We start from the raw sequence: 18789 nt of genomic DNA, 5'->3' as shown, positions 1-18789 counted from the left end.
GTGTGTTAACCTCATGTGGGTATTGTTGAAATTTTGAGTTCCTTGGATTTGGAAATTGGCTGTTTCTAAGTACAAAATTCCATATTAAAATACATTAACATCTATAATAACTAGTAGTATACCATATAAAGATAGCATGAAAAGAAAATCGCCTGTTTTTGACTTAAAATCATGTAATGCTGAGTGAAATGGGTCAGTCCACCTGATTTACTCAAGAAATATTTGGACTCTATTTAAATCCAAAGTTTTAGTGTTACATTAGCCATTTTTTTTTTTTGATTGATGCTGACAAGTCATGCAACCTTCTCCACAGGCACATGCGAAAATGTCAGTTTTGATTTGTCTTTAATAGCTCTCACTGGTATGTTTTAAGACTTGCTTGTTGTATGAATGTGTACTCGAGTTGAATCCTGAAACCAAATACCTTTAATTCAAAAGCTGCTGCTATTTTAGTTTGTGATGCCAGAAACTGTTAAGAATTTTTCCAACTGATAATTAACTTCATTTTTAAACTGATAATTACGCAAACTTAAAATGACCATGATTGGTAATGTGCGTGTAACTTGTGTATGTATTTGTTGTTGTAAGGTAGCGAACAACATGACCCAGCATCTAAAAAAACAGCTGCTTTGTGTGGATGTAATGTTACACTGAATGCGTGCTAATCATGACCCCACTACAAAGGATGCTACGGAGGAGGCTGGTCTGGATGAACTTGGAAAAAATGTAGCATTGTGTTATATCATGCCGAGTGATGATGAATGAATTGGAGGTGGGGGCAGGCTTAAGCGCTGTGCCTCCCATGTCCAAACAGGAGCCAGAGGAGTGAGAGAAGCCTGCAGCATCCTCTCAGCTGGCTGATTAATGCTCCTGAAAAGCTCTCTGTGCACTCTCCCCCTCCTTGCTTTGCCTCCCTCTATCACTCTCCATCACTCTTCCCCAGGCACAGTGCAGCCAGGAGCCACCACACACCATAAAACACAGTGCAAACACTGAGCCTCCACAGGACACAGAACAGGTGCGTGACAGGAAGCTTTATAGTACCTACTAAAGAGCTGCATGAAAATGGGGACAGCTGGAATATCGCAGAGTTCCACTGTTATCTGCTGGGATGGGGCAAGATTAAAAACATTTCCATTGGTCATGGTTCATCGGCATGTTGAGAGGCTTTATTGTATTCCCTTTGGCAGGAGTGGTAATAAAATGTGCATCAACAGTGAAGTAAAAGGTGAGGAATTCACTTGTCATATTTGTCATAGTTCACAGTAGTACACTATGTGAGTTAGAAAACAAATGCTTTCGTAAACTAATTTATCAGCAAAAAGAGAAAGTAGCCAGATTAACAGCCAACCTAAAGAAATAAAAAAAACTAGGCAGTCTGTACATTAACTATTGCATATTTTAATAATATACCTACATTGGGCATGGTGAGGGGATAGGATTTGAGCATATGGGGATATGGTGGCTTGGGGTTGGGACCAATAACTGTATTTATAGTATTGAGGAAATCGTGAAATCATTGACTCTGATTATGCATTTTTAAAGCATCTAACTGTAAATCTAACAAAAGGCACTGTGAAAAGACATTACTGAAAGATTCACCTCTTGCATAGGAATGGGATGTGTGGCTGTGGTACATGGGAATAAGAAGGGGATAGTCCTGGGGTATATGGGGATAGAGTGGTCATGTGCTGGGGTACATGGGAAGGGAGTGGTGATGTATTGGTGTTTATATGGGAGTGGAGGGGTGATATATCGGGGTTTATATGGAAAGGGAGTGGTGGTGAGTTGGGGTGCATGTGAATGGGGTGGGAATAGTTTTGGGATATATGGGAATAGAGTGATGATGTATTGGTGACAAGTTCACCTGTTGTTCACCTGGGCAACTGACTTTCTCCCTAACTTCACACCCCTCAAGAGACGAATCTACCCCCTCTCGATTCCTAAAACCCAAAGCTTCATTGAGGAGGCCCTGACAGCAGGTTTCATTTGTTCATGCTTCCAGCTGTGGTATCATGGTGGTACTTTCCCAATGACACAGCAACCCAGCCACATTTTCACGAGGGCACTGACTCCTGCAGAGGTCAATTTATGATGTTGGAAACAAAGAACTGTAATCTATGAAGAAAGCATTAGAAGGGTGAAGACATTGGATAGAGGGGACATCACAGAGAATAGAAATTTGAAATATTTCAAGGAAGCCAAGCGTCTAAACCCCCGACAGGCACTTTTCTTTACACAATTCAGCTTCACAGTTACTTACAGACCCGGTACAAAGAACATAAGCCCAAAGCACTCTCTCATCACTACAACCCCATACAAAAGACCCTGATGCCAGACTCCATTCTTTCACACTCCATAGTCATCGCCCCTGTTCAATGGGACATTATGGAGAAAAACCAATGTGCCCAGCAACCTTCACCAACAAGCCATCCAATGGGTGCATACCTTCCCTAGTTTCGGGCACCTATCTATCTCGTGAACCATGACAATGCCTTTTGGTGGCCAACACTGGTAACAGACCTAATGGACTTTGTCAAGGCATATGCCATCTGTGCCCAATTGAAAACCACACGGCAGCTATCTGCAGGACTCCTCAAGCCCCACCCCTCCCTACTCTAGAACACCCCGGTCCCATATTGTAGTGTCATTGACCTGCCCAATTCCGACAGACACAACACTATCCTGGTTATCATAGATAATTTTTTTAAGGCCTGCAGATTGGTGCGCCTTAAAGGACTCTCAACAGCAAAGGCACTCTTGCACCATGTCTTATGGACGTGTGGTCTTGCAGAGTACATGGGAAACCCAATTCACATCACAAGTGTGGAGGTCGTTCTGTGAGCAGCTCGAAATCAATGTCAGCCTTCAAGGTGTCACCCACAGTGTATCACCCACAGTCCAAAGGTCTGGCTGAGTGCCTTAACCAAGAACTCGGCTGGTATCTCGGCTCATATAGCAGCCATGAACAACACCTTCGGAGTATGTTTCTACCATTGCAGAGTATGATTAAAATTCTCTGATTTTGGGCCTCACATCCTACCAGTGCATTCTGGGTTACCAGCCTCCCATGGTTGTAAAACCAGTCAGATTTTCGAGCTATGGACAATTGGTTTTGGGAGAGTAGAATGCCCATTAGGCATCAACGTTTGCAGGCCGACCTCTGGAGACAACCTCACCCACCTTAACAACCCGGTCTGATGGTCTCAAATTACAAAAGCTGCAATATCTCTTCATCATTCCACATCTCACTGCTCAAGCCAGTTTACTCCTTCAAATAGACTGAGAACTCCAGCCTACCTGGTCTGAGCTATTCTAGACTCATGCAGGAGAAGAGGTTGGATACAATATCTAGAGAACTGGAAGGTAAGAAATGTCATGGGTCTCTGCCAATAATTTTTGGATCCATCCCTCATCACAGACTTTCACCAGGCCAACCCAGATTGTCCTGCACCAAGGCCCAGGGGCTGGCCACAAAGAAGAACACCAGGAGGTGTTCCTAGAGGGAGGGTACTTTATGGAGTTCACCTGTTGTTCCTTCTCCGCTCCACCGGAGGGTGCCCATTCCTGAGTATTTAACTGCACTTGTGTCAGACATTTAACCACACTAATGCTAAGCATCTTTGTAAAATATCCTTTATTAACTGTGTATAACCCTGTTCTGATTCTCTGGTTTCTGCAAATTTTTTTGATTGCATTTTGGATTGTTCCCTATGCTGGTTGCTATTCTGGTTTTCTGAACTTGTGCCTGTTTGATTTGTGTTGGTTTTCAATAAACTCAGGTGTTGGTGCATATAGGGATTGGATTGATGTATGAGGTGACAGAAATGTCTGTCACATGACAGAGAGATGACAGAGATGACAGTGCCTACTGAGGCCTGCTTTGAAACTGCACGATAATTCAAATGTCTTAACTTTAGTAAAACATCCTCCAAATGAATATGATAATAGCAGACTGTAAATTTGTAATCCTTGAGGCGATTACAAATTATTACAGATTTTTCTTCCACAGCCTTGGCTTTTCACAAAGACAGATTTATTGAGGGCAGCGCACACCATTTGAACTAGAAAGTAAAGTATTTCATTTATATAAATCATATGTTACATTATTTAAAGCATTTTAATGAGTTCCTTAAATGCTAATGTGACTATAAAATGCTTTGCTGTGTAAAGAGATCCATATCTTCAAGTATGCTGGAAAACCCTGAAGCAGTGCCTGAGATATACATAGTGGACGATCCGCATGAATCACAAAGCTTGAATCATTTGTAATGTTCTTGCTAAAAAACGAATCATTTGTAATGTTCTTGCTAAAACAATTGCATCAATTGTCATGGCAAATTAAAGATAGAGAAAAGAGCATGATTGAGACTGCACTGAACAGCACTGAACAGATCTAAGTAGACAATCAAGAAGACAAATTGACAATACTTTCTTGCAATCAAAGACAAACTGTAAACACACCAGATGTATATATGTATTTGCTACAGTGTAGAGTAATTTACTTGAATGCAGTAAAAGCTACATAAATTTTGCTGTATCTATGAAGTGTTATACAAAAAAATTGAAATGTAAAGTCAAATCTGTGAATATACAGATGGCACAAAGACATGCTGCAGATCTTACTCTTCTGGGGCCGTTGCTTTTCAACTCGAACACGTCCATAGTGTAGTTGACTCGGCGCCCATAGTGGTCAAATTGGACATTTCCTGTTAATCCTTGGAGCCGGACCTGGATTGCGGTGATAAACAATGTAATTACTGCTTATCCAGCTGCTGCCTCTCACACTCCCATTACTCTGCCGCTTCTGCTTGCTCTTCAATTATTCTCCTCTCTGAGCTTAACATTTTGCATTGCACTCTCACTATCACCCTTACCTCAACACTTTATCTAACACAACTTCAGTTTATTCACCACCTTCTATTTTCACCTTCACAGAATAGGTTAGTTCTCTCTGCCTCTCTATTTTTTCTTAAATATACAGCCCTACTAGAGGTCACAGCAGTTCCAGTGGGGTAAAACCATAAATAAGTATTAGTGCCAAAGATATCCTAGTCAACATACACCACTGCAGTGTCCCCCATGCACACACAACATAGATCTATAATTGGGGCACAATGAAATGAAAAACATTGCGGCTTTGTTATACCATGGGGGCAAATGTTTTCCCCCTCAGAGGGGAGCCTCACTGACAATTAATATTCTCTCTAAAATGTTCATTTTTACATTTTTTTCCCAAATATTTCTAGTTATTAAGAGCTGTTTCTGACAGTTATGTAGACTAATTTAAGAAGATAAATAACTCGTATGACTAGTTCCTGTGACTAAAAGCCACTTACTCATACTGTCAAATAACTTTTTTCTGCTTAGATAACTAGTTAACTTAGCTAACAATATTCCACAGTAAGCATTACATTACACAAATCTAGATGCAGATGCTTATGTTTTTAGTTTTGAATTTAACCAAGTTTGCTTATATTTATTTAAAGCTAGCTGATTTTGCATTATTGTACAACAAATTCCACATTGGGACGATTAAAACTAATAAAAGCAGGGTATTTTACCCCACTGGCACTACATATGCTTAGTAATCCACTATTTCCTGGCTCTGCATACCTGTTTTAGAGTGCGCTCCATGTCGATGCCTTGGCTCCAGGGAGCTGCCGGATTTGCCAGACAATCTCCAGCATTGCCCCTACGCGAGATGTCCACCTTCTGCCTGCGCAGGTTCCTGAAGGCTTCTGCCATCACCATCACTCCGTCATACGTCAGAGCGGAGGTGTACTGCATAGAGAGAAGGTTAGTTAAAGGTCATCTAAATACCACATATCCTGTACAGCACCTCGTTCAAATGCATACCACCTCCACCTCTGGGCTTTGTGCTTCATTCTCTGAAGAAACAGAAATATTGGATTATTGAATATAATATTATTATAATTATTTTTATGTCTTTGAAATCAACAATAGCTTTAATTTTTTTGTACATGCTATAGAACAGGATATTTTGTACTTTTTTTTTTTTAAATCCCTACTTCAGCAAGAGTGGATTTTAAATAAAATGGTACTAAAATATCATAGCAACAATATTATGTGTGCACCTCTGTTAACATTAATAGAATTTGTATTAATATTAATAATAAATTTAAAATGAATTATTACTAATTTTATCTACTGCTTTACTATTTCAGTTTTAATAAGACAAGTTTGCAAACTTTGCTGGATTCTTCACACCAAATAGCTATCAATAATTAGCTACAGTATTAGTATTAGTAGTAGTACAGTATTACATTTTTACCTCTGCATTATTTCGGTAAAGAAAAACTATACATTCTGACAAAGAATATACTATATACAACAAACAGTTCCTGATAACTAGCTGGCTAGCTGTGTTGTGGGTGGAACTAGCTAGCTAGCTGTGTTGTGGGTGGAACTAGCTAGCTAGCTGCGTTGTGGGTGGAACTAGCTAGATAGCTGTGTTGTGGGTGGAACTAACTAGCTAGTTGTGTTGTGGGTGGAACTAGCTAGTTAGTGGCAACTATCTTCTAAAAAAAGTGAGCAAATACCTTATTTCATGTAAACTATACCTACAGGTAAATGTTAAATATAGTTGCTAAAAAGTGAAAAGGGGTTAGAAATAATGGTGGTGTGATATGCTCAGGTTTGTGAATGCTGATGCTGATGATTTTAACCTTAGCCCAGCTCTTGTTATCCAGAAACATCTGTTACAAAGAAAAATTGTTGAATATGTTATAATTTTTGTATAAATGTTGCTCAGTCGGTAGTGTTTTTATGGTAGATGTGAGACTCCACAAAAATTCCCTGGCTAATTGACAATTAAGGTAAATTTACATTATTGTAGTATTAGTAATCAGACATATATATATATAATACTTATATATATATATATATATATATATATATATATATATATATATATATATATATATAATACTTATATATATAAAGCGATTTAAATACGATAAGCGAATCTTCATAGAACTGACACAGTGCTGAAATACAGTAGACAGATGAGTAAAATGTGTTTGCTCGCAATGTTTCAAAATACAAAAGTACAAAGCAGTACAATTCTGTGTATTTGCTGGTTCAGATAAAGAACAGCTGCATTACAGAAATGACGTCATGCTTCTATAGCACAAAAAATGGGTTCAGCGAGTGTGTCAGCATGAAAAAGCTAAAACAAGCAAATGGGGTATGGAGATGGGAGAAGAGAGCACATTGAATTAGACTCATACGATTGCATCGCTGGACATTTATTGAGCTATTTATATTCCACATGCATGTTTGGTTTCTGGGGCAGGAGCTTGAGGAGAAAAGGGTTAGAACTAGGAAGGAAGAAAAGGGTTAGAACTAGTACTTCCTGGGTATACAGTGTATACACACATCTGTCTGTGCTGTTGACAAATCAAAGAAATGTGTGGATGAGATGTGTGATATGAAGAAATGACTCACAGAAATCTTTCTTTTGCTCTCTCTCTCTCTCTCTCTCTCACTTTCTCACCCTCATCTCATATGTAAAGCTGCAAAGATACTTCTTTTCTCCGCGCTTCCCTCTTCTGCCCCTAGCCCCTAGTATATGTGTAGATACAGTAAGATGTGTGATATGGAGATATGACTCATAGAAGTTTTTCTTTTGCTCACTTTCTCTCTTCTCATAAGTTAAGCTGCATGAGGTGCCAATATTTTAGCTCTGCTCTTCTGCCTTTAGCCCACGGGGCATGGATGATAATTACAGGGTATGCAAATGATTTGAAAAAAATAATTATAGGCTGTCTGCAAGTTATACATGTTTAAATCTTTTAAATGCCATTTCAAAGATCAAATTTGCAATAGTGACTTACCAAATACAAAAGTTGTTGAAACAACTCAAACATAATTATAAATTGTTTTGTGTTTATTCAGTATCGAGAAAAAAATTCAACTGCCCATAGATGTGAATGAATGTGTGAGAGCACAATGCCCCTTTCCAATCAGGAGCCCCTTTCATACCTCACACTCAGTGATCCAGGGATAGACTCTGGATCCAGAGCAACCCTGACCAGGATAAAGCACTCACTAATGATGGATGAGTTACAAAATGAAATGAAAATACAAATGCCACTCAACAGTTAATATAAAGACCCTGCACTAAATGATGGCCAATGACCTTCCCTTAGGGCTTCGTTTATATAGATATATATATATATATCATGCTGTTTGGAAACTTTATCATCCATGTTCGAGTACATGTGCTAAGGTCATTCACGGGGTTGGGATTTAGTTCAAACAGTTGTTTCTCAGAGATTTTGAACCTATTCATGTTGATATTTGATGTTTTGCTCTCACTTATCGGAAAACAAAATCAAATAATTGCTGGGTTGCTAGAACACATGGCTGGCATCAGCCAATCAGCTTTCAGAACTCATTTTACAGAATTAGCATAAGTTTAGAAATTAGGATACCAGCAATTGTTGCAATTAGTTGAAGGTATTTATACCAACGTCAGAGAATTGTAACTTTCCCATCAAGTGCTGATTAGTCCAAAATAAAAAAAAAACAGATTGGGCTTTTGCATAAAGTTAAATTGATACTATTATCAGTGTATTATTATAATTTCCTGCTGAAAATGAATGGGGCATTTTGGAGAACAAATTTGCTTTCAGTCTGCATGTCTGATCTGTGCACCATTTACTCTGACCTGCCACTGTTAATAAACTCAATTTTAATCCTCCCTTCTCAATTGAATAAATATTCCTGCCTTTTCTTTCTGCCCCTCTGTTTCCATGCCTCACTGTTCAGCTGCTCTTATCTGTTTGAAGGCAGTTCAAAGCTTTGGGAAAAGGTGTAAGGTGAAGGATTGCTGGCACAGATTTTTTTCTTTCACAAACAAAAACACCAAACCCATGGAGAGGCCTCAAGGCAAGAAACATCAGATCGTCAAAGGAGGTGAAGGAGGCAGACAGAAGAGCATGTGAGAAAAGGTGGGGATGAAGAAAGCAGGAGATGCGCTGAGAGTCTCACCCAGTGCTGCAGTCATGTATAAATGATCAAAGATGACGGGAGTTACGTCACTCCCTTACAGCCATTAGAGTGGCTTTGGGGTGAAAAGCAGCCTGCCGTTAGCACCAGGGTGGGGGGTTAAAGAGAATACATTCAGCCCCATTCATCCTGTAGTAATGCCCTCTGTTTCATCTAGACCTCTGAGTTTCAGAGCGAGGGCACAAATTTATCTAAGCCTTTAAACAAGCGGACTGAGCCGGGTGCAGCTGCTAAGGATTCAGATGATGAACAGTATAGCACAGACTTCAGGGACTCTGAGAATAGCCGTGGCACCAAAAGAGCTTCAATTAAGTGCTAGGCGAGCATCAAGTGTGGCTTTGGCTATGCAAATAACACGATTTTTGAACAAACAAGCAGAGAGAGCAAGCCATGCCAGATCCATGCTGTTAAACAATGTGCATGAATAACAGATTTCTATGACTATATGTTATCAAATACACAAACTTATAAACACCCACACACACACACACACACACAAAGAAAATCACTGCTGGCCAAGTGTCCCTCTGTGAGCCATTAAAACCCGTAACCTCTTGAGGACACAGGTCTTGGCCCTCGCCAGCAGTGTATGCTTAGGAAAAGCCATCCTAATGCAGCAACCCTCAAGGCCAAGCCAAGAGGATTTCCTTCAGCTCTTCAATCTCATTGCATTCTCTATAGACTGTCATCCTCATCAGCTCCCATGGGGATGTGCAATCAAGGTGAACGGAAAAGGACTGAAATGCAGCAGTGGCTCCAGTATCTCTGCCAATGTTATATCCACGATGGCTAATAGGAAACTGATGATGCTGAAAGAAGCTTAATCATTGCATATACAGTGCATCTATAATATACAGAATAATACATGTGGGGCTTTGAGTGATGAAATGTACTAAACGTTAGCAAACCAAGTATTCTGCTTAGTTTGTTATTAGTAGTGAGTTTGTCTCTGTTCAAATCCCTGTGAGAAATCGGGAGAGCTGAATATCTTATTTTAAACCAATAAAATATTCTATATAAACAAATAAAGTGTCTCATATATATTTACCACAGTGCTGTTGCTATGGCAATCCATAATCAGAAAGGAGGAACAGGGTCAACACTATAGAGATGCAGAACAACTTTTTTTGAAACAAGAAGGCTAGGACATAAAAAAATCGTTATTATAGAAAAGACTGCAACAAACAGTGATGTGCAGATGACACTGGAAACAAAACTCAGGTGAACACAACTGGTGATTAAAAGAGTGGAGACAGGTCTAGAACCAAAATTTTATCATAGAATAGAAGCCTTAAATTTGTCACATATACATTAATGCACACTGAAATTCTTTCTTCGCATACCACAACTTTGGAGGTTGGGGTCAAAACACAGTGTCAGCCATGATACAACACCTCTGAAGCTGAGCGGGTTAAAGGCCTTGGTCAAGGGCCCAAGAGTGACAGCTTGGAAGTGCTGGGGAGTGAACCCCAAGTCTCCGATCGACAACCCAGAGCTATAACCATTTGATCTACCACTGCCCCATGTACAGGGCTCAAACCCACAACCTTGGTGTTATTAACACCAAACTCTAACCAGCTGAGCTCACTGGCCAAGTCATCATGTGTTAATGATGCTTGTTGCCATGGGACAAGACAAAACTGCTACTATCAACAAAGATCTGAGAACCTTTCAGGGTTAATTGTTTTATTTCCAGAGTATACCATAAAATTAGAGCTAAAAAATTCTGGAATATATTTTAGCAGGAACTGGTTTATCTGAATCACAGCGTAAGTGAGTTTACCTTCGGAGGTACGTCTGAACCGGGGTACTCTCTCTGGTCCAGCTTATTCCAGCGCTGCAGGAGTTTAATCACCATAGGATTGCTGAAGTCCACCAGCTGAAAGCCTGTCACGTTTGCCCCGCCATGCATGAAACGCTCCAGATTGATGTCCTTAAAACCCTGTTGCGGTGGACAAAAGTGAGATGAAGAGAGGAAGGGAAATATTCAAGCTGGCCTGTGATAAGGCTGATTCTGTAAACACTTGTCCCCCCTTCTTGCCCTCCTGAGCCAATCCCGAGCCTGTTCTGTTTTGTCACCGGCGCTGCAGCACGGAATATGAATTAGACTTGACGTCTTGAAAAGGAAAAAGATTAACAAAGCCACACAGGGAGGAAAGAAGAGTAGGAGTTGAGGAAATGTGGGAAAAGGAAGAGAAGAAGAAAACAAAGAGGACAAAACAATTTCACTCACCAAATTAGCCATAATGTAATGGTAGCCTTTGACATGCTTGCCAACGCTCACGATCTGTAAAAACAACACACACAAGGTCATCACTGTTCGCTCGACACCTGAATGAAATGCCTGTGCTACCAGCCGAGGGGGAAATCAGACTTCTGCTGTTTTTAATTAACAGCAATAATAGACACTGCCTCGGCTTATAATGTTCTGTCAGCGCAGAGATATTAAGTAAATACGGCCCCTCATATCTCAAAGACTTGTGACAGCGAAGGAAATTCTTTTAAAAGGCAATCATGTGAAAATTGGTCACAGCATATAGAAAATGCTCTTGTGCACTAAATCATTGTAAACAGTTTTAAACTAGTTGTTTGTCAGGGAGATTTTTTAAATTATAGTCACAGTTTACACCTGGTTTGGTCCAGATCTTGTACGTGAGTTGCATGATTTAAAGCCCATTTTTAGCTAAATGCTTGAAAGTTCCTGGGATAGATTTCTTATTTATGTATCCATGGTATATGCTAATCAGCCGTTAGCATCTCTGTTGACCTAATTTCTGGATGCTCTACAAAAAAAGGTTGCCATGTATAACATTTGGATTTGGATACCATGTGCAATTCTTGGATACACAGACTGTTTGATCCATAATTTTGAAAAGTACTCACTCACTCTCACTCACTCATTTCCTATTGCTTATCCGAACTATCTCGGGTCACGGGGAGAATGTGCCCATGAATCTCAGGCGTCATCGGGCATCAAGGCAGAATACACCCTGCACGGAGTGCCAACCCATTGCAGGGCATTTTGAAAAGTATTTTATAGTTAGTATTCATTCATTCATTCATTCATCTTCTACCGCTTATCCGAACTACCTCGGGTCACGGGGAGCCTGTCCCTATCTCAGGCGTCATCGGGCATCAAGGCAGGATACACCCTGGACGGAGTGACTGGATCGCAGGACACACACACATACACTCATTCACTCATGCAATCACACACTATGGACAATTTTCCAGAGATGCCAATCAACCTACCATGCATGTCTTTGGACCGGGGGAGGAAACCGGAGTACCCAGAGGAAACCCCCGAGGCATCGGGAGAACATGCAAACTCCACACACACAAGGCAGAGGCGGTAGTCAAACTCCCAACCCTGGAGGTGTGAGGCGAACGTGCTAACCACTAAGTCACCGTGCCCCCTATTTTATAGTAATTGTATAAATAATTTATTTGATCTCTTGAGGTTCATCATTTCAGGGTTATTTTAACATTTTGTCTGGCCTAGACAAAAAACATACATAGTTTATATGGACAGCTGGTGTGAGTTGGTAGGAGTTATTTCATTGCAATTGCAACTTCAAGTCTCAAAGGTAACAGGCTCTAAAAATGACAAACTAGTTATTTTATACAGTGCAGTTAATAGTGTCACAAACAAAGTTTTGATTGAAAAAAGTTGTGTAGAAATATTGTGTAGAAATCTTCCCCTACAAAGATTTCATGGTCCTCTGAGGAGGGAATGCACATATAGTACATATATATACTACATGATAATAAATAAACCAGACCATCACACTGTTCCTCTCCAAACTGTTGCCACAAATTTTGAAGCACACCAACTGTGTAGGATGTCTTTGTATGATGTAGTTTTCCGATTTCCCCTCACTGGATCTAAAAGGCTCAAACCCGTGCACACAATGAGCTCCATGAAGAAATGGTTCAACAAGGATATAGTGGAAGAACTTGAGTATCCTGCACAGAGCCCTGAGCTCAACACCACTGAACACGTTTGGGATGAACCTGAAATGCTGACTGCATCCCAGACCTCCTCATCAAACACCAGTTTCTGATCTCACTAATGTTCTTATAACTCAATAAACACAAATCACCACAGCCACCCATTAAAATCTATTCTAGGGCTGCCCCATATGAACGTTAAAGGCCTTGCTCAATGGCCCAGGGGTATCAGCTTGGCAGTGGTAGGATATGAACATACAACTGTCCAATCCATTTACCAACATACCTAAATATCCTTAGATACTTTATGGGTGTGATTGCAGCCAATCATGTGGCAACAACACAATGTATAAAAGCATGCAGATACAGGTCAAGAGATTCAGTTAATGTTCACCTGAAACATAAAAATGTGGAATCTCAGTGATCTAAGTAACTAATTAACTGTGGCATAGTTAAAAACAGAAAAAAAGCCTATTTTCATATGGACCATTAAGCATCACCGTAGAGTGTAACATGGAAAAGACAGGCAGAAATTCCATTTTTGGTGTCTTTGAGAGAGAAACTGATTTATGCTTGTACATTATCTGACCTTGTGATGTCTTAAGTGATCAAGTTTAGATATGTTCTAAGTATTTATTGGGTGCTTTTTCATACAATCTTAACTGATCAGATGTAAACAGAGACATGTGATACTCATCTGCTTTTTGAGTTTTACCTGTTCCAGCATGTTAGTGAGTCGTTCTGGCTCCAGGTCTATGACAAAGGTTTTCTCCTGCCTGCGGTCCAAGTCCTCCAGGAGCTGCCGGTAGTTTGCATCGTTGAAGTTCTCCACGCAGATTGCACTGACCTGCCAGCCATTCTGACCTGCTTTCTCCATGATGGCCTGGAGGATAGAGTATCCTGTAGAAGAGAAGAGGAGTCTGTCAGAATAAATCAGTTTGTGGATAGTGAGTATAATTCCCATGTTTTAAATGGTCTGAGCTGAGAATCTCTACAGCTTTAACATTCAAGATACAAAGCCTTACTGAACTGTTCGCCAAAAACTTGTAACACATTTCCATTGATCATCAGTGCTGTGTTAACATAGTTTATGTGTTAAGTATCTAACACGATGCTGTTAACTCGTGCATGTACCGTCTTTGCTCTAGTACAGTGTGCTAAATTAGCATGCCAATAGTCTCCCATTAACAAAATACCATATATTAGATTAACTCATACTGTAAAATTTAAAAATATTTGTTTGCTCTCAAAATAACAAACTTTAGTCTAACTACAAAATGTTGAAACCTGTATTTTATGATAAGCAATATGTAAAGCTTAGTGATGATGTCATGTAAGTTCTCATTTGGTGAAAAAGAATAAACTTAAACCCTGCCCAAATACATCAGATCCAGAGATAGCTGTTACTGGGAAAATCGGGAAGTGCTTTTAGCACGCCAAAGCGCAGAAAACTGTCATTTTATGGACATTTTAAGGTCATCAAGTCGACAAAACAACCCCCTAGCAAGCAGTATCTGAATTACAATTTTTCACACCAGCTCCTTTAAACCCTCAATAAAACAGATCAGCGTGTTCTTAGGCTCATGCTCAGGCTTCTGAAAAAACATACAAATCTTTGCTCCTGTGTTTATAAGTCACACTAGCAGGCACAAAGCTGCATGTTCTCCCAGCTTTGAGACGTCTTTGGGGTTCTCAAAGCACTGATGAGTAGAGTTTTCATTTCAGCCTGCCACATTGCTGTGTTAGATATGCTAATGTGGCTGCTGGAGAGAGAGACACCCGCAGCCTCCTTGGGCCACTTGACTCCAGGATGAGCAGATGTCCGTGTAAAACGGACCCTTATGGTCACAATCAGTAACTGGCACCACCTCCCTTTCGCTTTGATAATTAATGGATTAACCTATGCCTAATCTGGCAAGCCTGCAGTTTACCATTTGGGATTCATGTCTGTTTGTGATTGCTAGCCTACTGCTAGCATGTTCTACCATCCACAGCCTACTGTACATTTCCACAAGAGGTACTGGAGCCAGCACTGGCAATCGATAATATTGTTTTTTAACCAAAAAGCAGAATGATGGGCTGCTTTCCGATTTCCTTAGTTCATGTTTTTGTTGTTAGATGGAATCATAGATCATTTTATAAATCAATATGGTGGCCATATTGCACTGGTCCTCGATGAATGAGCTGTCTATTGACATGTGAATGTAAACATATAACCCAAATATTTAGTTCCAAATACTTTTTTGAACATCTTTAATTCTGTGCCAAGAACACATTGAGTGTAGCTATCCATGCAAACATTTAATTTCAATGCTTTAAAACATGTAAAAGTCACTGCTGCTATCTTGGGAATGTACTATCATCATTGTGGCTTGGTGGTTAGCCCATTTGCTCCTCCAGGGGTTTTAATTCCTGATTCCACCGTATATATGTGTGTGTTGTTTGCATGTTCTCCACGTGCCTTAGGGCTTTCCTCCTCACTCCAAAGACATGCATTGTAGGCTGATTAGCATATCTAAATTTTCCAATAGTGTGTAATTGTGCCATGCGATTGATTGGTATCCTGACCATATTGTAGCCTGCCACGTGTCTCGAATTCAAATTCAAATTATTTCACATTATCTCAAAGCAGCTTTACAGAAGTATAGAAACAGAAGAGAATAATAATAATAATAATAATAATAATAATAATAATAAGAAGAAGAAGAAGAAGAAGAAGAAGAAGCAAAAAAAAGAATAAAAAGAAACAAATGAATATATACATTTAAAGCTTAAAATGAATTTAAAAATATTAATTTAAAATTTGAAATACTATATATCTATCCCTATCCCTAATGAGCAATGAGTGACGGCAGCAAGGAAAAACTCCCTGAGATGATATAAGATAAAACCTTGAGAGGAACCAGACTCAGTAGGGAACCCATCCTCATTTGGGTGACACAGGACAGTAAATAATGTAAATATAAATAATGTCCTTTCTACAACAGTTTATAATATTGCAACCGAGAGCTCCCGAGGAACTAATGGGTCAGCGCAAACTCTTCAACATGGACCCAACACTAAAATTTTCCTATCAAATTCTTCACATGATTGCTGTTAAAGACCAGACCATACAGCTAACTGATGCAACATTGGTTCAAAGAAGGCATGACAGTCTCCGGGTGGCCCCATCAACAGTATAAGCGGTGAAGAGGATGGATAGATGTACTGTCATTCCTGAAAGGCTTATTTTTGTAGATAAGGTTATGGCTAGATCACTTAATTATTAAAGATTACAAGTGAGACCAATCAGTCACATTAAACAAAAAATTAAAAGTCAATAGTGTAGCCTATGGAATTTTGACTATACAGTATAAGATATGTAACCTGGATGTACAGTATAAGATATATAACCTTAATCTACCATAATCTTTTGAACTAGATTATGGTAGAATAAGTTACATGTTGATCTCTTTAGCTTAAATTATGAAATAATAATAATAAAAAGCCTAAATTCACTCATTATTATTATTATTATTATTATTATTATTATTATTATTATTATTATTATTTACTGTTGTTATAGTTGTTTGCTTAAATGTTATATTATGTATAATTTTTTTTAATGATTAAATGCAATAAATCAGATTGGCATCAATGAATGATGGATTGACATCTGGGCAAAAAAATGACAAATTCTCACAATCTCTGAGCTTGTAATGTGTAAAATTCAAATCTTTTGGAGTAAAAAGTGTTATTTTTAACAGATGTTTTATTGACTCAAAGAAGTAATTTTGAATAATACCCAATGTATAACCTTCCAGTAATTGTATTTAATAAGCTAGCGATATAGGTATTAAGTTTTGCCGCATCTTCAGGGTTAGGGTTTTTTATCCAGGTACTCTGGTTTCCTGTCCAGTCCTAAGATGTGTTGTAGGTTTATTTGCTTCTCTAAGTTGTCTGACGTGTCCCCTGTGATTGGTTGGCAGCCTGTACAGTATGTCCCCGATCCTTTGCCCTGAGTCCCCTGGGATAGACTCTAGTTTCCACACCACTCTGTAATGGATAAACGCTACAGAAAACAGATGAAGAGATGGACAATGGTTTTCTAGTGAGCATCAGTATTGTTTACATGTCGGTGTTCTCTGATATCTGATACATAATCACACCAGCAGAACTCCAGCATAGCTGCTGCTTTCTACACTGGATACTTTTGTAAAATGCCTTCACTTTTAATTTACAGCCACAGCCTTTACTTCAAATATCCAACACAGAACAGAGCACTGATTAATATCTGATAAATCTGTAGCCTGAGGCTGTGTGTGTGTATGTGTGTGCATGTGTGTGTTATTATATTTGCTAGCCAGCCCAGTAGGGTAAATCAACAATGTGAACAAGTGAACAGTGTGTGTACAAGGTGTATGTACAGCCAAATGGCTGTACATACACCTTGCAGAATCTGTAAAGTGTTAATTATTAGAAAAATATAATAAGTATAATATTTTATTATACTTATTTTAGCTTAAGCTGTTTAAGATGTTAACAGCTTACATGTGCTTCATTCATAATACTGTATGTTGATACCCAGAGGATCAGCGACTGTTTTGTGAGTTATTCATGATTTATTGTTTGTCTTGGCACTTATCTTAAACTGCCTGCTTATCTTCAAAAATATTAGGTCCTTTACATTCTTTGCTTTTCTAGCATCTTCTGCATACTTTTACCCCATTCCAGAAGTAGTTCTATGACTTTGAGACCCGTCTTTTCACATGGAGGACAACTGAGAGACTCATCTATTACAAAAGCTGCAAACATTCACTGATTCTCTAGAAGGCAGCATGATACATTAAGAGCCATGGGGTGTTAACTTTTGAACAGGATGATCGATGTAAATTGGTATTATTTGTCTTCTGGAAATGTTCATATCTTATGTAGCTTCTAAAATAAGATGACAACTAAAATAAGAATTTATACCAATCATTCAAAATGTGTTAAAAAGTTTACACACCCTGGATCTTAATGTATTGTGTTGTCTTCTTGATCGTCAGTGTCAGTGATCTTCCAGGTAACAGCACACGGTAGTAAAAATCTAAACTTTGTCTAAATTCAGTTGTCTTGTGGAATATATGCAAAAGATCTGTTATGTGAATTTTTTATTTATTTATTTTTTAATTAACATTTTAGAGATTTTGCAAAGCATATGTAAAATTGTGACCTAAAATGTATATGACTGTAGACAGTAACATGATCCCACTACAAGGTTCCTCCATGTTTGAAGCTGGTGCCTATAATCAGTGGCAAACTGTTGTGGGTTAAGAGGAATAGAATACTTAATGACATGCTGTTATTGGAAAATACCCAATGCTGGCGGGGGTAAGAGGAACTCCGCTTCATATCTGGCTGCATCACACCATCCTGTCACTGATTATTTTCTTATAACTGCACACCTTGCACTGTTTTTTTCCTTATGTATGTAAGTTGAAAAAAAAAAAAATTAACAGGCCGTCAACTGCACTTCATGTTTCTTGGAGCTTTCCTCCTTTTTTTCTGGATATGATCCTATGGGTAACTGAGTTGTTTATCCAGTGTATGACTACCCAAAACACACAGTCTGCAATGACAGATGAAGATAAAGTCAGATGTAGCAGTCGCTCATCTGCCAGGCTCTTGCAGGAAGAGAGTGCGCTTTAAGAATCGTGTCAGAGCAGAAGCCACAGCTCTCCTCTGGGACTCCTGCCAGTGTAGCAGTCTAGCACACTGAGGGGAAAAGGAAGAGAGAAGAAAAGACACTGATGGAGAGGAAAGAGAAGAGACGAGGGAGGG

At 39.2% G+C, this 18789-nt stretch overlaps 1 protein-coding gene across 10 annotated transcripts in view; it reads right to left on the bottom strand.

Moving 5' to 3' along the window:
• Nucleotides 1-18789, bottom strand: part of gria4b (glutamate receptor, ionotropic, AMPA 4b) — a 106655-nt gene that overhangs the window by 35019 nt on the left and 52847 nt on the right. For all 10 annotated transcript variants that reach the window (XR_009649818.1, XR_009649819.1, XM_060891643.1 and 7 more), the window contains exons 4-8: nucleotides 13703-13887; nucleotides 11270-11323; nucleotides 10820-10978; nucleotides 5617-5784; nucleotides 4627-4731 (exon numbers count right to left, since the gene is read on the bottom strand). Coding sequence is in view for 8 of the 10 variants with exons in the window: in XM_060891643.1 (XP_060747626.1) it covers nucleotides 4627-4731; nucleotides 5617-5784; nucleotides 10820-10978; nucleotides 11270-11323; nucleotides 13703-13887 (671 nt within the window). In the remaining 2 variants the exon portion in view is untranslated. The remainder of the gene's footprint in view (nucleotides 1-4626; nucleotides 4732-5616; nucleotides 5785-10819; nucleotides 10979-11269; nucleotides 11324-13702; nucleotides 13888-18789) is intronic.

This window comes from Tachysurus vachellii, chromosome 17 (assembly GCF_030014155.1).
Source record: "Tachysurus vachellii isolate PV-2020 chromosome 17, HZAU_Pvac_v1, whole genome shotgun sequence".
Taxonomy (NCBI): Eukaryota; Metazoa; Chordata; class Actinopteri; order Siluriformes; family Bagridae; genus Tachysurus; species Tachysurus vachellii.
This window is presented reverse-complemented; position numbering and strand designations above follow the sequence as displayed.